The following is a 23,247-nucleotide window of genomic DNA, read 5'->3' as shown; positions in this document are numbered from 1 at the left end:
TTAAAGATTCTACATAATTTATGTATTTAATCGATTTGACAGCACCATTGAAATACAGTTATCACGATTAACGTATAAATGCACAAACATACACAGGACTATCATTTAGGACCAACTGCAGTTTGATTGATATCAACTGGAATGCACAATAAAAAAAACATGATTTAAAAAAAGAAATTTGTTTTATTAAAATTAGCGCTCTCATTTTGGAACCAAACTCTCCATATATATATATATATATATATATATATATATATATATATATAGTTCTCTACATAAACACACACATACGTACACATTTACGTAAATATACATATAAAATCACTAAATATTGATATGACAGCACTCATTTAAATATCATTATCTCTCTCAAACTCACGCATTGGGATTGCCCTGCTGTCCGCAGAACTCTCCATAGCTATCTGTTGGGTAGACCACTTTTCGGGGGTCCCCGTGCATCCAGGCTTAAAGGCACAAACCAAAAAAGTCACGTTACCTCAATACCACAGTTTTTAGGGAAACACTGAACCTACGGTGACAGATAAAAACTCAAAATGAAATTCAACTTCTCATTTCTCATTTAGACCATATGAGGTTCTCTGTAAAAGTAACTGAATGTCTGTGACTTGGGTGAACTGTGAACAAACTGCAGCTCTATAGAGAACGATTCTGCTCAAAGATTAAATTGCTCTTAGGTTAAGTGATGAAATAACATACACAATCTGATTAGAGGCAATCCGACAAAATCTACTTTTAAAGTGGAAACAGAAATAGCATTTAAGACAGTTGTTAATACCGTGTGAACGGGGACAGAGGCAATTGCATTAACATATTTTAGTCCAAAATAGACCAATAAGACGTCAAAGCGATCAGCTTTAACGATCAGCTCAAGAAAAAAAGAGGACTTTAACAAACAGTGAGAGCCTTACACTACACAGACCAATAGTCAAAAAGAGCCTACGCATTTCTAACAACCACAGGTTGTTACTAGAATAGACAGAGCCTACAGCCTGGCAAGCTGCGAGTCTCCCAGAAACAGCTCCAGTGAATGAGTCTCTGACTGTCTTAACCACAGGCTTCAGATTTAAAACCATAAATTATGTAACCAATCAAATGTCAGGGTGAATGAATGAGATCCTCTTGCTTTTTTCAAGAAGTTCAATGAAGATAGTGACTCTGCATTACGGCGACTGTTTATGACTGTCGTCCCCCCACTGTCTCCAGTCGGCTGTATAACAGAGCTGGATTCATGAGATGGATTACGCAAGCCTTGGTGCCGAAAAGTACGTTAATGAGTGTAACTCACCCACTGTTCCCAGAGCGATGTATCCGAGGATGACGATGACGAAGATTACGCAGCAGAGGACGTCTGTGCAGCCCCTGCAGAAGAAATGTGAGAAGATGAGAGTGCCGAATGAATAATTATAAAACATTACTTTCATTCGTAATGTCATGGTTTTGGAATGAGTTAATCGTGTAAAAAATTAAAAGAATTCTCAAAGCTCTTGAATTAGATTGCTGTGATTGTAACAGTGCATTCTCGGTTCATGAGCATGTTAAGAATTGTGGGTAATTTTGTATTTATTATAATTGTGTGTATTAAACATGTCTTTGAAATGCTGTAAAAGCATTTGAAGAAGTTTAGAGCTCTAGGTATGTGTGTTTTTAAAGGGTCTTGGTATATTCTAATGCTATATTATCTATACTATATGGCTGCATATTAATTTCTTTCACTAGAAAAACTAAGATTTTATAAAAAATTTTACATAGAAAACTTGAACCAAACACAAAAGAGACTTTAAAATCCCACATTTCATGGGAACTCCCTTACCCATGTTTAAAAATTATCGAAAGGTGATACCAAGATAACATTTTTACAATATCTAATCATAGGTTCACTACACTGAATATGCTAATATAGTTTTTGTACATTTGTAAAGGGACATTGGCGCTGTTCTGTAGTTTTGATGAATTTCCTATTATTCTAAAATGTGAAAATAAATAGAAAAAACAGCAATGAATAAAAATGAGAAACCCTTCGCCAGTAGTATAAAGGCGATTTCATTTGACGCATGCGCCCGGCCCGAAGACAACTTCCAATCTTGTTTTTGATTATAATAAAACAATTTGTTTTAGATTTAATTTATATTCACTTATGTTAATATTTTATTGTATATTAATTGTATTAAATTACATTAAAACTACTCAACAGGTATTGTTTCTTTGCGGAAGTCTACCAGAAGTTAAAAGTATGTATCTAGCAATAAGGTTGCGAATTGCAACCAACGGCTCACTCCACCCCTTCCTTTCAAAGCACTACGGCAGCTGACACAGAGCTAAGATGTCATCATGTTTTCGCTTCTTTGCCGAAGGAGATATAGCGTATTCATGAAACACGCCCTGTCCCTTTAGGGCTACTTACGGTTCTTCTCTGTTTGTTAGCAGAAATAATCCACAGGCACTCTATTGTTTGCAAATGTGTACCGGAAGTTAAGGGCAGTCCATGAACGCACACATGTGCAGTAATGTTTACCTCTCGGGGTCAACCAGAGGAACCAACACACAAAGTTTCAGGCTGAATCACAACCATTACAGACTCCTCAACAAGGTAACTCAGAGTGACTTTTTAATAAAGTATATTTTTTTATCTGCACCTGTGCTGTTTCTCTCCATCTTTCAGCCTCTACTCTTTCCATCTCTCTTTGCTGTCAGATTCCAGCTTTCTGCCAGCATGAGCTGCCTATCTCTTCCTTCACGATTCCCTTTCACATCACCTTTAGTCACGCACCATTGCACTGAAACTTGTTAAAGTGAGATGCATTCACAGAGATGGATTCTCATGGCCTCTGGCTTTCATAACTATAATATGATTCTTCACCCTGAGGGACACGACTGAGCTGATAATGGAGGCAGGTGTTTTGAGGAGGATGCTTTCAGGACACTCTTATTAATATATTGTCTAGCCTAGGATTGCCCTCACATTTATTACATGAAAGGAAAAGATTATTCTATTCATCTGCAAAATAAAATTCTGATCTTGTGCTGTGAAGACATTTTAAAATGTACAACCCAACACTCTGTCCCTGTTTAAGTCATGGGTCTTCATAAGCCAAGATGCTAAGTACAAAGAATAAACATCATGCAACTAGGTCATCTGTGGCAAGGCTTGAATTGTACATGATCACAGCAAACACAGCACGGTTCAGCAAACAAAGACGCCTGAACAACCAGCCAACTATCTGTTGTTCTACTCCAACCAACAAAAATACATATAAACCCATAGCATTTTGTCCATTAATAACATCTCATAAACAGTCCACTTTAAACAGTGAATGTTAAAGCAAACAGAGACATGTTATTGATTCCTCTGTTCTGTGCGTGCGGGCTGTGCTATCTGATATCCCTGTCGATCTAACCCCTGATGGATTGGAACGAGAAACAGGCCAACGGAGCGGCAGGTCCATAAATGAAGTCAATATTTTTATTGTTGACAGACACATGCAAATTAGGACGCAAGGACAGGCTCCAGTGTTTTGACCCAGCTGAAGTTAAGCACACAAAAAGATGTATGCAATGTACACGCTACCATACAACAGGACATTAAAAAGACAGTCAGGTAATGATGCGTGTGTGTTTTAGGTAGAAATATCTGTTTTGTTTTTAAGCTCTATTAAAAAGAACAGGTGATGCTGTACCTATTGTGAACGGGTCCTCTGAATGCGGGGTCAAACTTGTGTGGCTCCCCTGCAAGACAAAAACAAAGACACACAATTGTTAAGAGACAATTGAAAGCTAGACGCTAAATTTAAACCAAATCTAAACAATGCAAAAATTTGAATTTAAACCAAATCTTACGGCGCAGTCCCTAGCAAAGCACAGGCAAACAAAGAGACTGATCAGAGAACGTACCTGCTGCCAGTTTAAAATGCGTCTGATTTCTCTCAAAGTATTTGCTATAAGTTCCTACCCAATTCAGCCTTGTAGTATCCTCCTTTTGGTCCGGTCATGATTTGCTATTCTCTTAATGAAGACAGTGTGTGTATATATAATGTGGCATTCGTGTGTCACTTCCTATGAAAGCTGTTGTGGTGTCGCTCTTCTCGGGTCGGTTAATCATTACACACAAAGCCGAGCTTGCGAGAGGAGGTGGAGGGGAAATCAGGCTGGTGGGCATCTGCGTCACCCTCCCATCTGCTTCTTATCTCGCTCCCGGCTTTTTATCTCTTCTCTTGCCTCATCTCCTCATTCTCACTTTCTCGTCAGGTTCCGTCCACCCACTTTTCTTCCCTCGTGGTCTCGTTTCTGTCTCACAAAGAAAGCAGCTCTGGCGTCTCGCAGCTCAGACGGGCGGCTTACACTGACATGGCAAACACACGGAGATGACAGCATGGTGACCACCTGCCCCAAGCCTTGTGCCCGATGCACACGCAGACTGAAAGTGGTGCTTGTGCGTCTCTGACATGTGAAACGGCACAGGAGCTGCTAAACATCTGTCCCCAGGGGATATACAGCCTGATGTTTTGGTAACATGCTCATGAGGTACATTCCTGACAGAGGCATGCTTTGACAGCTAAACACAAGACGCATGATATCTGTGTGATCAGACTGGACTGTCAGATATGATGTGTGCCCAGGTGGCTTGCATTTCTTGTCTGTTTTGAAGGATCTGGCTGCAACTCTTTGTTACACTAAAAGATGATGTAAGAGCACATTAGTACTCGAGATGCTGATGATGTCATAGGAGGAAACAGTGTATACTCTAACATGGGTATGCGGCCAATGATTATTTTGAATTAATCTCTTGCTAATATTTAAATTTTTATACGAGTGGAAAAGCCAAATAAATATAATATAAACAAAATAATAGGAAACAGGCTTATTCGATTAAGAAATGTTATTTCTTTATGACTGACTAAACTACTGACAACAACACCAGAAAAATTTGTTATTCTATATTTTTTCAATTAAAATATATATACAATTATTTAATATATTGACAGTTAATCTATAGACCACTTTGCAAGATGTAAACACTGGTCCACATCCAGTTTCATTTTTATTTTGAAGTCTTACATACATAATCACATCTTAAATATATTCGTTTAACATATCGATTCAGTTATAAATGTTCTGTTGATTGTAATTTGTTCGAACGTTTGTGAAACAGGAAATTCGTATGGACCAGCGTTGTTGACATCATCCAAAGTAGTCTATAAGAAAACAGATTTTCTTAGCAGGACAGGCAGCCAGGTACATACCAGGGGAGAGAATTAGAGAAATAGACAGGGGGACAGAGAGAGAGTTACCAGCATTGATAAGACACTGTGTAGCCATGTGGATGTGGGCAAAAAGGTCAGGACATTTGGAAAATGCCCTAAGGCATTATGGAAAAAACAACGTCAGCATTGCTGTAGCAGCCTCAGCATTTATTCTCATCAATCTGAGCATCCTGAGTTTACTTTGTACCCCTTTCCCATACTCAATGATAGCTGGCGCTACGAGACACTAACATAACTTTCAAAGAAATGGGTAAAGCTCAATTTAGAGAAAGATTGTATCTTGTAATTATCCGAAGAAGGCCATTTTTCTAATTATTCATTATTATTGAGTATCATTTTCTAATGCTTATAAATATAGTCACAAGTATAAAGCAGAGCCGCTTGTTATTAATAATACAGCTTGTCTTTAGCTGGTCTATCCATTCCATAAGTAAATCAACAGATCCACATCCTATTCCCATTTCTTCATCCTGTTTATCATCTGTCTGACATTTAACAGAGACCGAGAGGTTCGTCAGTCTGTGAGTCGTAATCGCATCATTTGAATCACAGCCAACTAACAGCTGTTGTCAATTCGTCCAGGGTGAACTCAATGATCACAAGCACAAACTGCCTCTTCATAGACACTAGTCTGAGCATCCCAGTTCATGTCTCAAAACAAAGCCACATTGCTAAATGCCTTTTTAGCATTTGCGCTGATTTGGCCTGAAATAAATGTAGGCCTACATTAAACACTGTCATTTTTAATTTGCATCATTTCAGCCACCAATGAGATGTCATTGCAAGTGCATACGGAGACTGACTTCTTTAGTCCATTTTTAAGTTTGAAGAAAAAAACACTACCTCGACATGTCTGTCGTGTCATAAAAAGTTGTTTTCCCCTCATGTCTTATTAAAATCTTCCAAAAAACATGTCCCGCTGAGTTCCAGACAAAAGCACTTTAGAGTCAGCTCACTGGAATCACATTTCCCCAAACTAACAAGAGATTTATTCAGTTTTGCGTCTCTTGAGATAAATGCATTACAATGAGCTGGCACAGAATGAAACTATTCTTCCTTCAGAAAAACAAGCTAAATATGTCGGAAAGTGTTTGGCTTTAGATGGATGTAAACACAGTGTTTCCTTCCCTGAACTGTTCAGGGATTTCTCTTGATCTCTCACCTCCCTCTCTAGCCCTACATCACTGCGGTCACTCCTTCCACCTAGCTTGTTGATTTCATCTAAAGGTCTTTGCACATAGAGTCCCAAATTTTCGTATGCGGTTTTTCGTATTCAATGCTCGTTTGTATGGTGTCTCTAAATTGTCCAAACGCCTCTCAAAAGGTTTTCTACGGATGCGAAAAACGCAGAAAATCGAAGCCTGTTCGAATTTTTTTCGGATGGACGAAAATATCAGAGGCAGTGTGTAAATGTGATTGAGATAAGGTGAGGTTGTATTTATTTTTGAACGTGTGGAAATTTCGGACGTCAATGTGCACACACATGAGTTCACACAGTGAGAGCAGTGTCTCGCAGCCCGTGCTGTTTAACACAAGCCTCTTTATCTGCGTGTCCATAAGGAACAGGCTGGGTAGCAAACAAGTGTGGGATTGGTCTAATGGAAACATTGTGTGGCTACTTTTTCCCCTTAATGGGACCTGAAGTTCCCACCCTGTGAGATGAAGTCACAGAAAACAGAGACAGGACATCGCTAAAACACTGTATCGCAATTGTTCCCCCAACTTAAATGGCTGAAAGTAACTTACTTGACTACCATACTAGGAAAATTGCTTTGTAAATGTCTTTGTTCTGTTGAACACAAAAGAAGATATTTTGAGAAATGTGGGAAATCAAATGGTTCTGGGACACTTTTGACTACCCAGGGCTCCAGACTGCGACTAAAACGGTCGCATTTCCGACTAAAAATATTCAATGGAATTCTGCAGATTTCAGCGTTCGTTATTGACAAATTCACAAACACATTATGGGAGCATTACTATGATGCCCTTTTTGCTGTAACAGATTTTAGTGAGCCTGAGGACGAACAATGTGATATTTGAGACGTTTAAAACTAATCTATCCCAAGTGAAGTTTAGGGAACGTAATTTATCAGTCTATTACTTGAGACACCGCTGGATCATTTCCAATCCGTTCAAAGCGAGAACAATCGATATGCAAACCATCTTGTTAAGTTTTATTTTAAGTTATCTTTACGTGTTGTGAACATGCGGACAAATGTCATTACTACAAACTATAATCAACATAATAACATATTTACACGACCCCTTTCTTTTTGCTTTACACTCTATAGGCAATAAAATGTTTACTCTTTCATATAGTATATATACTATGTTAATATGGTTTTGACATGCACCTTTTCTGTTGGTTCAAATGAATTCAGAATACAAATTTGGTGTGGTATATTCAGAGTTTAAGCAGTCAATAACAAAGCTTCTCTGCCTCTTTTTAAATAAGCAGAACCAAATCTGCCATCACCTGCATTAAAATATACAGTATAGACAGGCAGCATTTAAAGACTATTTTAACACCTTTACACACAATTACAAAAAAAGAAATGTAAACAGATTTGCAAGAACTTGGGGGTGGGTAAATGATGACAATTACATTTACATTTAGCAGACGCTTTTATCCAAATCGACTTACAAAGAGTTCGGGGAGCAATAAGCGATATGTCATACACGATATGACAGAACTCTTATTTTTGGGTGAACTGTCCCTTTAAGGAGGCTGTTGGTTAAAAAAAATGACAAACTTCTGTTTAAGCTGCAATCCCTAAAAATAACTTCAGTTATTTAAAAAAAGATCAGCGTTGAAACCTGTCTCCTTAGCTAATCCCAATTTCACAACGGTAAAAGTATAATATTCATTCAGTATTTGAGCTGTCCGTTAGGATTTTGCAGGACAGGAGTGTGTGACCTGCATGTAAAGATAAATATTTGATGTTTCTGTGTTCTATGACTCCAGTTCTTGTGTTTTTAGTGGTGATATGATCAGCGACAGAACACAGATTGACGGACTCTAGACCGCAAGACAGATATGAGAACAGACTGGGACAGATGGACAGGCGACGGAGTGAAAGACAGAGCAGATTGGTAGGGCGGCATATTCCTTCTCACACACTTTAGATTTGTGTTTTGGGTGACTCAAGCCAGTGGTTTATAAAAGCGGACTGCCGCAGAAAAATGCAAACAATAATCTGTGTAAAGTTTTGACTGTAAATCTAATTTACAAACGCTTCTGTAGTAAACAAGTCAAATGATAAACATGTTGGGAATGCAAACCTACTAAAGTATAATGTAAAAAGAAACCTGGAATTGACTAAATGTAACATTAATTGCCGCTTCATTATTATTTTTAATTAACTAGGTGTTTTTACTCATCCACTAAAGCCATTCCTCAAATGAGAAGCGTTAATGCCAGCAGACGGCTGTTTCTCCTGTGCTAATTTATTGTGTGATAATAACACCATCGCCTAACACAATTTAATATCAATATACCTTAATTAATGGCAATTATGACACCATTATATAAGAGTGAGAGAAGCTGAAAGTCACATCTGTTTGTTTGTGATGCAAAATGCCTCATAAGTACAGAAACTCCAATCCGTAGCACCTAAAGTATTAAAGGGATAGTCCACCCAAAAAAGAAAATCATGTCATGAATCACTTCATGCATACAATACGATCATAAAACCAGAAAGGTTACCATAGTTGATTTACTGTTTAAGTCGTTTTGGTACACTAGGTCATTTAATTCAGTATTATCTGTGGCCTTGATCTCACTGAATGCCAACAAAGTATAAGCGCAAAAAAGCTGCCTGTATAACCATCCCTATGCGTCAGAATACAACTGCTTGCGTTTTCAAGGACACCAGCTATATCCTTGGACACCAGATATTGTCAACGTGAGTGTGAACATGACTTCAAGATGTGATTCGCTCTTTAGCAACTAACCATCATGTTTGCGTGTAAAACAAGCATTTTATACAGGACCAGTGATGGTTTCCATTAGCCAAACTAACACAACTTTCTGTCATTCCACAGGTGATACTTTTATCCCGCAGTCTGGCATTTGTGTAAAAGCACACGTCCTGCCTAAATGTAAAGGTAAGGTGTGTAATTTCTTGGAGTAAAAAAAAGCTTTTGCCTACATGTTTTTCATCTCTCAAAGAGTCTATAACCAAATTCTGTGCCTGGTATACGGTATATATATCAAACGTCCCATGACTAAACCGGAAAACAGGCCTTGTTGCAATATTGAAATGTCAGTACATATCAATCCTACTGGAATTACGGAACAATAAATCATCTTATTGTGTAACGAGAAGAAAACCTTTATAAGAAGCATGAGCAGTAACGTGATAAAAGTCGCACGACAGTTTTCCTTTTTCCAGATGTCACCTTGATATACTAAAAACAATTCCTGCTAAACCCACGCAAGTTACCTTGAACACCCATATGCTTCAACATCACGTCTGATGGCTTCCTTCCACAATCTAAGAAGCTTTCCATTGACTCGGAAAAGGCTTGCGATTGACAGGTGGCTCGTGGGAACTCAACAATAGATGTAGCAAAGACCAAAGAGCGCGACCCTGCCGAGCGAGACAGAGAAACAGATGCTCCCTGCACTATTTACGTGACAAAGAAAATCACGTTCTTCCCACCCCAACAGCACTGCCACGGTAAACGTCAAGGCTGCAAAATTAGAGTTTCAGATGCGTTATAGCAAAACATAACTCCAACTCTATTTCAGATGCTGAATGGTTTCGGGTGCGTAGGAGTAGCAGATGTATGCCTTTGGCGTAGTGGTATGTGATATAATTAGCCAGATTGCATCAGAAGAACTATTTAGTGCAGTAGTGTTAAATGGCTAAGTGGGCTGTGAGTGTGAGCTCGTGGAGGGGAGTGAAGGATTGTTAAAGGTCTCAGATGACTGGTGGAATGTGAAGGAAGTCTGTTGCTTTGCTTTTGTGTCGACGGACACACAATGTTCTCGACAATGACCAAAAGCAAAGCAGCAAAGAGTTAGTGTAACCCTTAGGAAAATTAACAATTGTACAACAACAAATACGGCTTTACTGTGGTTAAGGTGGCAAAGCCACGGTTCTTTCTCGTATGAAAAGTTCTGTACAGGTAGGCTGGTTGTATACTGTCAATGTACCGTTATACGAGGACATAAGAGGACATAAGAGCACAAAACGCACAAAGCCCTCTCCAGATGGAAAAGCCTGCGCAGCAAACATCTTTGTTGTTTACGGTTATTTCCGACGTGTTCTCCTCTCTAAGAACAAATGATGTTGACATGAAGTCGTACAAACACGGTTCGCTTTGTCTTACCGTAAAACTTAATTTAACGCAGTCGCCAGCTCGCTTACCGTAGTATGAAGGGCTCGCACTTTTCTTCGCCATTGCAGCTCCGACGAGCGGTTCTCGCGTGTCTTTTGTTTATGTGGTTGCATATGAAGCTGCGGACGTCAGTAGCGTCTCTCTGACCGTCCGCATATAAAAGAGACCACGGATTTGCTGGGCCACGCAATCAAGCGTCACTGTGTTTACAGCGCCATCAGCGGCGTGATAGTGGGAACACGGAAAGGCGGTCCGTCGCGTGAGTGACGTATCGAGTAGCCAATCGCTGACGACCATGAGCGCCTGCTAGCCAATCAAGCCGTTGAAGGCGGGCTTGTCGAAGAACAGGAACCACGCAATCGTGCACGGGAAGACTTGTAAACAATTAAACGATCTTAAAAAAAAATTTAAATTATCTTTTTAAAGAAGCATGTGAGTATCTTGGTGAAACATTTAGTTAAGATTGTCAACCCTTACTTAATGTTTTAAAATGGCTTTTTTTACCCTTTAGCAAATGCCAGTATTGCCAAAATATGAATCCAGGGGCCTGTACCATGAATGTAGCTGAACAAACTCAGGGTAGTCTTAATAAAAACTACTGTTCAGGACAAAGAAAAATGTCCTAATACAGTGAAACTGACAGTGTTCCTAGATGTTCTGCACCACCGACAAGAATGTAAAAAATGCAATGCAAATACATGTGATACAATAAAAGTGGAATATAAGTAAGTAAATTGAATTTCATGTGAGTGTAAGGGAAAGCCAGCAAATCTGTAAAATCAGATTTTACCTATATAGTAAACAATATTTGATTTTATATTTGTAATACATATTTTTATATTTTGATATTAGTATTTTTATTTGATTAAACCGTATAAAAAATAACTAGCCATTCTAACACGCACTGTGAGTCAGTTACGTCATCTATATGTTTCTGTGCTCACAGCTGATTGGTCAAACTTCAGTCTGAGATCTCGAATCCAGAACATAACCTGCCCCGGAGCAGCATAAGATACCATGGCGACGAACACCGAATAAAGCCGAGCTACTCTCATGGTACCTAAAACCCAGGTTTGCACAAACTAAACTGAAACATAGCTGGCTAGCCACCTAAACCAGCTTCATGGTACAGGCCCCAGGTTCACAGAGTTAGTTACTATGGTTACTGACTCTGAATATAAGTCACCTCTCTTTAAGAAACGGGCTTGATCGAGTTATCCCGCTTTCTCGGGTTTGACATACATCGCATTCTGAAACGGTAAACCCAGAGTATCTTTCGTTTCAGGGTTTATGTAGTTTTCACTAAACCTCCTTTCTGAACTTTGGTTGATCGTTAGTTTGTGTTTGGAATGATGGAGTGATTGACACTAAATCTCCTTCAATAATATAGTTGGTCTCCTAATGTACCACCCCTTAAACGTGGTTTTACCACAGTAAGTAGTTTAACTATGTTATTTGTAGTAAAACCACAGTGACTTAGAATTTACCATTGGTACCGTCATACAAATATTTTTGAGTAGTTTGTTATAATCAAGGTTAATTTCATTTAGACACGTTTTTGCAAGTCACCAGGTGATGGCAGTAATGTGTTGTAAGAGATGTCTTCCCATTTGGAGGATCACTTCGTTGTATTTACACCTATTTGGATTTTCAAATTTGTTATAAATGTTTTAGAATGATTAGACAATGAATGCACCACATTTTGTCGAGATGCAAATGTCCTGGATTACTCCCAAAAGGGGTGGGAACTATTAGACGGGGCGTGGCTTCCTCCTTTTCGATTTACGCCAACTAATCCACCACAACATACTTCCAGTGGTAGAACCAGTGATGTTTCTTTGTGCAAGGTTTGTGTAGTGCTTTCCCGGGTTCTTTCATATTTTTATACATATATTATGGTTTTGGGCATCCTGGGACTGAATTTACTATTTAAGACTTCATGCAATGATGGTTTTGGTCACAGATTCCTAATTTTGAATGCATTTATATATATGTTCGAGACAATATAAACGTAGATGCTTTTTGACATATTGTTTACATAAAAAATATATGAATTAGGTCCATATTAAAGATGTTCTAAAGATGCACTTTTTTGCTTATTCCTCAAAATATAAAGAATAATGCAGAAAAAACAGGCAAAACTGCAAACTCTAACAATAAATGGCAACCCGATGGGCTGAATGTGCTTGTGATATAAGTGGTGCTGCAGGCACAGATTTTCAGATGACAGCCGGACCCAAAATAAGATGCAATATCTAAGTCGCAATACATTAACTGACCTGCAGACTGAAGCCATACAGCGAAACCCAGACAAATACAAGTTTTGTTTATTTTGGCACATAAAACCCTGGAGAGTATTATTATCAGATCTCTGAATTAGTTTGATTAATAAACTAAAAGAAAAAGTCATGCAGGTGTAAAATAACATTAAAGGGGGAGGAAATTAAAGACAAAAAAGAACTTTAATACATTTTAAATACTTCGGTTTATTTATCTTTCGTTATCAACTGAATGCATGAGCTTTGGGAAATAAAAATAGCTTTTTCGTGCCTACTTAATGATGATACAGCGCATGGCATCGATATTTACCTGGAAAGGTAAATGTCTTCTCTTATTTCATAATCAGTTTTCTCATAAAGTAATTTAATAATGGTTCATCAGGATGTTCCTTTCGTTCAATCTTTATGTCTAATATGAACTGAGAGTACTGAAATTTGAGCTAAACATTTTTCTCAGAAGCTATCGACTGCCCATCAGGATGTAAATAATCTGCTGTTGCTCTTTTCTCCCTTAGATAAATTAGTTTTGGGGTTTGTCTACTCGTGAGACAGAGAGTTTCCTTCTTGAGACACCTGCAATGAATACATTAACATTCACAAAGTGTGTCCCCTGGTCCTCTTTCTGACCACCACTGCTTCACAGAACGACAGCTCATCTGTTCATGCAAAAGGCCAAGCACTTTTGGTTTGAGTTTTGGTTGACTCCACCTGCCTCAGTCTTTTAATATAGCTTTTGCATGAATATTTGTGTTGACATTGTCTCCTGAAAGGCTGCCGGGAGCTTTATATCACTTTGAGAGGAACTATTAACATTGTGCACATGTGCAAGAAAACATTGAATATACAAGTCAATGTTATATATATTAAAAATGATAGTTGACCCAAAAATAAATCTTCTGTAATAATTTACTCACCCTCTTGTCATTTAAAACATCTTCAGCAGTTCTCCAAAAATATATTTAGACTTCTTTTGTGTTCTGCGGAAGAAAGAAAGTCATAAAGGTTTTAAATGATGAAAGAGTCAGTAAATGATGAAAGAATTTTCATTTTTGGGTGAACTATCACTTTAGCTTCTTAATGTATTTTCAAAAGCCATGTTCCTTTAAATGTTTATTAAAAACAGATGTCAGAGGTTAATGGTTATATATTGTAAAAAGTAAAGGGTGCGTATCAGATTTGAAAAATGTAGTGGCTACACATTGTATGAAATGCAGCGTGATGTGAAAATATAAAAATATTTCCATTTCCCTGCAATTCCAGACAAAATTACTGCTTCCAGCAAATCTCTGGTCCCGTGTGGAGCTCTTGCACGGTCCATCACATTTTTAGACGGGGAGAGGGTATCTTTTATAACAAGGGCATATATGCTGGCTGTTTAGACCTGCTGTCTTTTCATATAGCCAATCTCTTATTCTCACTTAAACAGCTGTTCTGCCTTATCCATGAGATTTTAGGGTAATAGTACTTAAGAAATACTGTGAGATTACAAAAATGAAGCATATTTATGTGCATGGTGGATTTATTGATCGAAGCACTGTCAGTTATATCATAACGTCTAAGAGTAGATGTCTAAATATAATGTTTTCTTTACATTTAAACATATTTTTTACTTAAATGAATACTTTGCAGGAAATGGAACATCACAGTGTTTTAATTTTCCAGCAAGAGGGAGAGAGAGAGTGAGAGAGAGAGAGAGAGAGAGAGAGAGTGTTCACAAACCCTGATAAAATTAAATATATTGAGTAATAGCGTCAGTCACTGTGTCTATATAATAAATGACTGATGGATTATGATGGTTTCTTAAGTGGCATCTCGCAGCAGACCGAAGGAAACTGAGTTTGAGCTTGATGTATTGCAGACCAGTATTCCTCATCAATGAATGTACTTTAATAAATTGCAGAGGCAGTGTTCGAAAGCACATGCACCAGAAACACACATCCCCAGATTATAGCGTCTGCGCACACAGTTTATGAAAATCACATATCTTGTCCTGCCTTTGGTTCTGTTTAATCCCAAAATGTCCATATTTTTATAGATTATGATTAGTTCAAATAAAAAAGCGAAAAGAATAGCCGACATTGTGCATATGAAAGTGCTAATGATTTTATTAATAAGGAGGGATAAAATGCTGCAAAAAATGCTGCAAAAGAGAAAGATCATAGCACCACGCATCTCATTTAGTAATATTTAGTATAAATAGTATATTTTGCCTCAAGAACATACAACTATAAACAAAATGTAGTACTATATTAAAAACAAATTTTCCCAAGAAGTGCTATAAAATGTTTCTGAGTTCAGGTGGACCGTAAAGAATCGAATAACTGCACTGAAACCCTGATACGGTGGAGGGTTGAGACTCGTCGTTCTTTAAGACCACGCGAGCTCTCGGCAGTCCTTGTGACTGTAGATTTGATTGAGCAGTTCAGATTCAGTGGAAAGATGCGCGTGTGTGCAGACAGACGCGCCTGGACGGAGGGATGCGCGCAACCGCGACACCTGCTCTGTCCACGACACGAATGACACGCTTCTCAGTATGAAGGCGCCACCGGTATCGCATTTAAACCCTCTCTTACTTTATTACATGTGTTTTTAATTTAGTCCGAGTTAAAGGCTAGTATTCGGTAATAAGTTCCTACAGTAGCTGTACGTTACAATGTAAGCATGATATGTTGGCATAGTCTAAATAAAAAAAGAGCATGTTAAGATTGTACATGGGAGTTTAGTTACACTGATTAAACTGTTTACAAAACAATAAACAATTTCTAAATAGTATGAACAGTATATACAATAAATAGTATTACATTATTTTTGGAGACGCTCATATTTCCAACTGCACATTTATTGGGAGTTGAAGTTGTATGCATGCTAGACCAGAATGAAACGAAAGCTTTTTTGAACGATGAATATAAATGGTTTTAGGGACTTTCATTTGAAACCTTAAAGATCTTTCGACGGTGTTTGTTCCTCTCGTTTCAGCGTCACAAGATCATATTGTTTGGTGTTGTTGGTGTGTGTTTGAGCTTATTGCTCCTGTACAATAGCACTTCTACCAACACAACAGAAAATCTGAATAATTCCAATGGACGGATGGGAGATGTACCACAGCACACATCCTACTTAAAAGGTTACAGCAGTCTCATTGATCATAAGGTGAGATCTTTTTCGCTGAATAAAATGCCATTCAGCCAGTTTCTTAAGACAAGTGTGGCAAGTTCAACATAACTAGATTGTATAGTTTATGATCATCATCAAAATGTCTTTAAACATCCTTGTTTGAACAACATTAATGTGAAGAGTAACTAACCATAGTATGTAGTGTATCCTTCGATTTCTATCAACATCTTCTGATGCAGTTTTCACCTAATAATCAACAAATATTCTCCAATTGTTTTATCAGTTGTGCCTTCATTTGATATTTAATGCAGGATATTCGGAAGACTGTTTCTGTCATATGTATCGGTCTTGTTATTCTCTGGCATCGTATCCACAGTTTCGAATGATAAATCAGGTGGAGAAACTTAACACAAACCAGCGATGCTATCATTTCTTTCGTTCACGATCAGATAAAGTGAAAATGCTGAAACCACCAGGATGTAAATCTGCCACTCTCCAGTCACAATCTATGGCTTTCGATTGATCTGCAGAAATGTTGTTTCCTTTCTAGTAGTTTTATATACCTTAGTGTATTTGAGACAGTTTATACACACAATACCTAACATCACTATAACTCCATTGATAGTTAACATGGATGATGTGACAGTCCATCCAAAAATATAAATTCTGTCGGCCCAGGACATCATTTCCCGTTTTGAGATGTTACACTGCTAACGTCATTATAACGAAAGTGGATGGGGACTAGAGCTTTAAAGCTAAAAAAAAAACATAAAAGCTTTCACAATTTTTGAAGCCTGTTGATACTTTTGTGTAAAAATGCACTGAGCAGAAAATCAATATTTACTTGGAATCCTACAGTGGTCACTATTTATTTTCATTGTATGAACGAGTACATTCTGCTATGTATAAATAGATTTACTGAGCCTTATTATGAATTTATTCTTATTATTTTAGTGCAAAATGTATACCTCTCTCAACGTCCCTCAAGTCCACTAGCTCTCATTAGACCAAGAGGAGTCTTATCCAAGCTAATAACAGCTCCGGAAACAGATTATTTTTAAACTAGACATCATACACATGCAGACTTTTGATCAGAATTCATATAGAAACACACTTATCAAATCTGCAGACCGGCACAGACTTTCTGCAACAAGCTGAAATTCTGGGCAAAATCTGAGCAAAAGTCTAGTAGCGTATGACAGATTTGACAGATGCAAAGTGGAAGTAATTTTGTAACAGTCAAATGTGGACGATTTTCTTCTATTAGTGGAAATGAACTGCCTTTGCAGAAGATGAATGTAGCTAAATGGTTGTGACATTCATCAAAAACTTAATATCAGGTTCATGAGTGTCATTGGAAGAAAATGCTTTACCCATATTTCTATTTCGTCCTAAAAAATAGCAATCTATCTGTCTGATGTGAAAAACGGATTCCTCTGACAGTTTTACAGATTTTTTGACGGTTCAGAATGGCTTAAGTAATTCAGAGATATCCTTGACTACACCCAATACACAGAGTCACGTTGAAATGTCAGTCAGTGATGGGGTATTAAAGTCAGGCATTCATATAAAATCATTAACATATAAGCTATATAAGTATTTAGAGGCTCATCTTAAGTTGTAACAATATGTATTTTTTCACCATCAATACAATCAGTTCAAAGACCTTGTCTTTGTTTTGAATACATTAGTACACACCCCAGTAAGGGTCAGATCCTTTTTCAAATTTGATATAAATCATGTATTATGTGGCAGTGTTTATTTCAGATTTCTTTGGCTAATGCTGTTTTTTAACACAGTGTGACCTCCAAAGCCTTCACACACTCATTCAAAGGTTTAAATACCATAAGCACACTTTATAAAATAAATGGTGTGAATCATATTTCAATGTTTCTCAAAAGGTCAGATGGGTCTGTTTCAGAATATGATCTTGCATTTTGAAGATAGATTGCTGTTAAAGACTGGAGATATCTTTAAAAGGAGGATGTTAATAAGAGAATTATAAATGTGGATGGTGGACCTGATCTGTGTGCACTCCATCAAGCAATTATCTCCATGGAAACGTCCCTGTTTATCACAGACCAAATCCAATTGAGCTTTTATTGGAAGGAGTGATACCTGCAGTAAACTGTTGTCTAGGATAAGATTCAGAAGAATATAGAAGAAGATCCAACAAAAATTACACGTTGGACCATGTGTATAGTTGATTTAGTAAATATTTCAAAACAGCCTTTCTTTTTCTCTTTGCATTAAGACTTAGTTGATCATTAGATTCATAATACGATAGATCCATTTAAACTTTATCTATAGGCTGTAAGAGTAATGTTAGATATCTGTATTCTTAAACTTAGTTTACATTCATGCGGGTTGAGCTTTTTGCCGTATACAATGCTTTGCCTTGAAGCTTTTCTCACCTGTTGGTTCCTAAGGACCTTATTATGCTGAAAGGAGTCTTTGTGGGCAACACACTTTGATCTTTAATGCTCATTCGGTGTTCTTTTTCCAGTGATCTCATTACTGGATCATGTGATCTGAATCATTCATTCCCAGCCCATATACAAAACATTAATTCAACAGCACTAACTGCAATTTGCATGCTTCGCTAACCATGCTTCTAATGACTATTGACACACTGTACAAATATACATTTTCAAACATTCATTGTCTTCAATCTCAGCCTCTTAGGTTGCATTGCAAATGTTGTGCCTTAGTGACCAGCTCTGGTCACATGACTGGAAGCAATCGAGGTGCGGAGATTGACAACACGGAGTGTGTTATCCGTATGAACGACGCCCCAACACGATGCTACGAGCACGATGTGGGGCAGCGGACGAGTCTGCGCGTGGTTGCGCATTCCAGCATGCAACGTGTGCTGCGAAACCGCCAAGAGCTACTCAACTCCAGCCTGGAAACGTTCTTTATCTTTTGGGGGCCTGGAAACTACATGCGGGGAGACGGTAAAGGACTGGTGTACAACAACCTGCGTCTGATGAAGCAGATGATGCCAGAACTACAAGTGTACATCATATCACGCGTCCAGATGCTGCATTTCGATGAGCTCTTTAAGAAGGAAACAGGAAAAGATAGGTAAGGTTAATCATTTATTATTAATGTAATTAATGTTGAATTGGTCATTTTTATGAACTTGAGCTAGGATTGAAAGTTTACATGGAATGGTTTCCATAAAGTAAGATGTGACAGGATTTTGAAGACAGACACACTGGATACGGCACCTGGCTTCACAGATGCGTTTATTTATATAGAAAATAATACGTTCAAGAAGAGGATTAAAGTATCCAAAGGGAGGTTAATGTCCAAATAAAAGTGGATGGGTTGTCCTCAAGATGAGAAGAGGTTCAGTGAGGGGTCATGGAGTGATGGGGGGTTGGATCCAGGTAAGGGGCGGAGTCCCTGTGACTGCAGGTGCTCCTCTTGGGATCTGTGGGAAGAAAGGGGCGGCGTCTTCCTTTAGTGGCTCAGCATCACCCAAAGTCCACAAAGATCTTCGGATTCTGTACTGTACTTTTGCTAACAATATGCCAACAATTGTCAATTTGTGTCCGTTTCAAATAACAGTTCACTTTCAAAATGTACATTTTGTCATCATTTACTTACACTTGTCATTTAAGTCATCATACTCACCCGGTTGAGTGAGTATCTTTCTTCTGCAAAACACGAAAGAATGTTGAATGTTGGTCACCAAAAACCATTGGTCCCCATTGACTTCTATCGTATGGACACAAAACCAATGGAAGTCAATGGGGACCAATGGTTTTCTGTTACCAAAATTTTCATAATATATTTTTTGTGTTCTGCAGAAGAAAGAAAGTCAAACAGGTTTGAAATGACAAGAGTGTTTTTAAATAATGACAGAATTTTTATTTTAAATGTGAACTATTCCTTGATACTTAAATAAAACAACTAGGAACCTTTAAAAAGTAAATCCAGTGAGAAGGATATTAATAATGATTCTAACCTCCACAAAGTTTCTAAGAGCTGTGTAAGGCAAGATGTTATATACTGTTTTAAAACAAAAATGAAACACTTGTTTAGAGATTGAAATTGCGCTCCTGGATAAACAGCAAATTGGAGTTTTTGGGGTGAACTATTCCTTTAACTAATGCACAGACAACCAGAGCCTGTTTGGTTTTGCTGGTCCACAGGGCACTCTGCTTGGCATCAGTGCAGATTAAGGGTTCGCACTGATTCGCTCTTGCATTAAACACCTTGGCTGATGCTTCAGCATACAGGACTCGGTCCCAGATGGAGAAGGTTGCCAGCTAGATATTACCCAGTCAGACACAAACCGCAGGAAAATGCATGCATGCTCTTAAACTCAAGTCTTGATTTTTTTTATTGACCTTTATCTCCTGCTCTTTACTAGTGTCTACCCATTTTTCTAAACATATTTCCAAGGATACAGCATTGGTGTTGTTAAGTATGAACTATACTACTCTAAGAATTTAACTGGTTGAGTATGAACCAGATTCCGGTCAGAGAATCAAGAGTGAAGGAAGACATTGAGGCTTTGTTTGGCAATCCTATTTATTCCTGTTGCCACTATGATTGAACATGTGGGTTTGTTCTACAAAGGAACAAGGGAAATAATAACAATTACAAATTATCAATTTGTCTAACATTGTTAGCATAGCCAGAAAGTTCACCCAAAAAATGAAAATTCTATATTACTCATCCTCAAGTTTTTATGGTACACCTTACCTGTATATTCCTTTGTTCTGCTATACACAAAGAAAGATATTTGAAAGAAAGTCAGTAGCCAGACTGTAACATCTCTACCCCATTTTCTGCCATAGTAGGGGAAATACTATGGGTGTCAATAGCTGGGTTTCCATCACTCTGGTTTTATTCGCATTTTGAAATTTCAAATCAGAAACCTGTGATGGAAACACCAAATATCTAATGAAAAACCATTATTCAGAAAAAAAGTAGTTTCATTTTTGCCAAAAAGGGTTAATGTGAACAATGGGAGATGGAAACGCATTTGCCGAATAAATTCCTCCAAAAAGTCACGTAACTGCACTATGAGACGGCGTAAGGGGACTAACCGGAGTGCCGATCTTGTTACACAGCATTAGAAATGTTGTTATGGTCATTCTTGAATCCCTGAGCAAAGTATTTCTGTTATTGCCTCTTAGAACTGTCACGACTGTTGTTTCCCAAACAGCAGGCATCCACAAAAGCATTGCATTTATTGTGTTTCGAAATCGTTTGCTTGCGAAAGTATTATTATATATGAAAATTATTATATTCAGTGGCTTCTCTTACTTTTCTTTCTGACATTTTGTGGCCGTTTATTAGGAAGTGACAGTTGACTAGTTGGATGGAAACGGTGCTTATTCGCAAATGTATTATGCGGTATTTCAATTTTGTACATAAGCTAAATTTGCAACTTTGGATATAAACCCGGTTGATGGGGTATAAGATCTGTTTAGTTACTTACGTTCTTCCAAATATCTTTCTTTGTGTTCAGCAGAACAAAGTAATTTATACAGTTTTGGAACCAGCTGAGGGAGAGTAAATTAAGACAGATTTCCATTTTTGGGGGAAGTATCCCTTTAACAAATTTGGGAACAATAACAATTGAACATCACAGTTGCATAAATTATCCTCACTAGGATGCCCTTTCTCACTTGGATATTTAGGAGAAGATCTAATTCTTGGCTGAGCACAGGGTGGTTCACCATGGCAATCGCTATGGAGATATGTGATAGGATCAACGTCTATGGCATGATTGATCCGGATTTCTGCAAGTGAGACTCTCTCCTCAATCTTCAACATATCAAGATTTGTTTATGTCTGGATCTTGAAAAAGCAATTACAAAATGCCCTTTTTAGGAATAAAATGATAACATTTATTTAAATGATTTACGTTTCAATTAAGTAATTGTATTTGTATTGGGCTTGAAGGGACTTTCTTTATTCTGCATAAGACAAAGGAAGATATTTGAAGAACGTTGGTAACCAAACAACATTAGACCCCACTGACCTCCACCACCGAGACGTTCCTAAAATATCTTCTTTTGTGTTACACCCAAAAAGAAAGTTGTGTAAGTTGGGAATGACATGAATAAATAATGACAGAATTATAATTTCTGGGAGAACTATCCTTGTAAAATAAATAATGTTTAACCGTCCAGGAGGTTTGTAATTTAAATGAAATTACTGAAACTCATTTTTATTGTCATTGACCTATTGCTGTGACTGATCTTCACAGGTCCTCCAACGCCAAACCTTCAGTGCCGTATCATTACTATGAACCTGCTGGGCCAGATGAATGCACCATGTACCTCTCCCACGAGCAGGGCCGCCACGGTAGCCACCACCGCTTTATCACAGAGAAACGTGTTTTCGCCAAGTGGGCACGAATGTTTAACATACACTTCTATCAGCCAGACTGGAGACCGACGGCTCTCGCACAGAACCGCACATTCACCTGAGGTTCATCCTGTTCAGACTCTGGAACAATAAGCATAGCAAGTTACCTGTACTACTGTTTAGGTTGTGTTTTGTCTCTTTAAGAATAAATGTAGTTGACTCGTAGACCGAAGGAAGTTAATGATAATGCTCATTGCTGTTTAAAATGTCAAGGACTATTTTATAATGCTTCGACTAGCTACATTTTTGGCAAAAAACACTATTTGTAATGAATATTCGAGTCCCAGTACAGATTAAACAATATATAATCTAAAAATCTAAATCTAAAACTGTTTTTATTAACAGCAGTTTTGAGGAGTCATTGATTTATGATCACAATGGTTCATAATTCAGAAAGCAAAGTTACAATTTTAGTCATCTTACATTTGCAGTCTGGGTCACATTGTTCCACACATGTAATTTTATTCAGTTATGCATACAGCTTCACTTATTTTTGCCACTTAGAGTGTCAAGCACAAAATGTTATACTGATTTCTTGTAAGAGTACATCCAAACCGAACCAAATGACACTTAAACGTATGCGTTCATTGGATTTTTGTGTGTGCGTGCGTTTGTCCGTCTCCTTTGAGAATACATTCAGTTCTTAAACAAAGCAGTATATATAAGTACTTTGGAGTACATCATTTGAAGGCATAATGATGTATTGTTGATTCATTTTATTTGCATCAATTTTCTCTCTTTAAAAAATAGATAGATTGCATTGGAGACCATTTTAATATTCCTATAATTCAATTTTTCAAGTCATTATGTATCTTTTTAAAACAATCTTTCTT

The 23,247-nt window shown here is 37.7% G+C and overlaps 2 protein-coding genes across 15 annotated transcripts in view; one reads left to right on the top strand and one right to left on the bottom strand.

The window, feature by feature from the left end:
• The window catches only part of slc44a5b (solute carrier family 44 member 5b), a 23,027-nt gene extending 12,183 nt beyond the window's left edge, over positions 1 to 10,844 (bottom strand). For 3 of the 8 annotated variants that reach the window (XM_079467952.1, XM_079467959.1, XM_079467955.1), the window contains exons 1-4: positions 3,968 to 4,062; positions 3,696 to 3,744; positions 1,307 to 1,380; positions 380 to 464 (exon numbers count right to left, since the gene is read on the bottom strand). In XM_079467952.1, the coding sequence (XP_079324078.1) occupies positions 380 to 464; positions 1,307 to 1,380; positions 3,696 to 3,744; positions 3,968 to 4,007 (248 nt within the window). In that variant the 5' untranslated portion in view covers positions 4,008 to 4,062. Of the gene's footprint in view, positions 1 to 379; positions 465 to 1,306; positions 1,381 to 3,695; positions 3,745 to 3,967; positions 4,131 to 10,654 lie in introns of those variants that run through there. The other 5 variants (XM_079467956.1, XM_079467958.1, XM_079467953.1 and 2 more) reach the window with 5 other exon arrangements.
• Positions 8,089 to 23,247, top strand: st6galnac5b (ST6 (alpha-N-acetyl-neuraminyl-2,3-beta-galactosyl-1,3)-N-acetylgalactosaminide alpha-2,6-sialyltransferase 5b). 7 transcript variants are annotated; one of them, XM_079467963.1, is made up of 7 exons: positions 8,089 to 8,128; positions 8,245 to 8,372; positions 9,324 to 9,386; positions 15,881 to 16,054; positions 18,696 to 19,105; positions 21,682 to 21,789; positions 22,254 to 23,247. In XM_079467963.1, the coding sequence occupies exons 4-7, from the start codon at positions 15,992 to 15,994 to the stop codon at positions 22,474 to 22,476; spliced, it is 804 nt and encodes a 267-aa protein (XP_079324089.1). In that variant the 5' UTR covers positions 8,089 to 8,128; positions 8,245 to 8,372; positions 9,324 to 9,386; positions 15,881 to 15,991; the 3' UTR covers positions 22,477 to 23,247. The 7 variants fall into 7 exon arrangements, with proteins under 7 accessions (XP_079324089.1, XP_079324091.1, XP_079324086.1 ...); XM_079467965.1 differs by lacking the exon at positions 8,089 to 8,128 and adding an exon at positions 9,078 to 9,184 and having other exon boundaries at positions 8,252 to 8,372; positions 22,254 to 23,005; XM_079467960.1 differs by lacking the exon at positions 8,089 to 8,128 and adding an exon at positions 11,572 to 11,696 and having other exon boundaries at positions 8,258 to 8,372; positions 22,254 to 23,005.

Source organism: Barbatula barbatula, assembly GCF_947034865.1.
Source record: "Barbatula barbatula genome assembly, chromosome: 11".
Taxonomy (NCBI): Eukaryota; Metazoa; Chordata; class Actinopteri; order Cypriniformes; family Nemacheilidae; genus Barbatula; species Barbatula barbatula.
This window is presented reverse-complemented; position numbering and strand designations above follow the sequence as displayed.

What these genes read in the sequence shown, in the direction of transcription:
- st6galnac5b (XM_079467960.1), top strand. An exon ending in GCAGTCTCATTGATCATAAG is followed by an intron (nt 16,055 to 18,695) that starts GTGAGATCTTTT and finishes CTTCAATCTCAG; the next exon opens with CCTCTTAGGTTGCATTGCAA. An exon ending in AAGGAAACAGGAAAAGATAG is followed by an intron (nt 19,106 to 21,681) that starts GTAAGGTTAATC and finishes TTGGATATTTAG; the next exon opens with GAGAAGATCTAATTCTTGGC.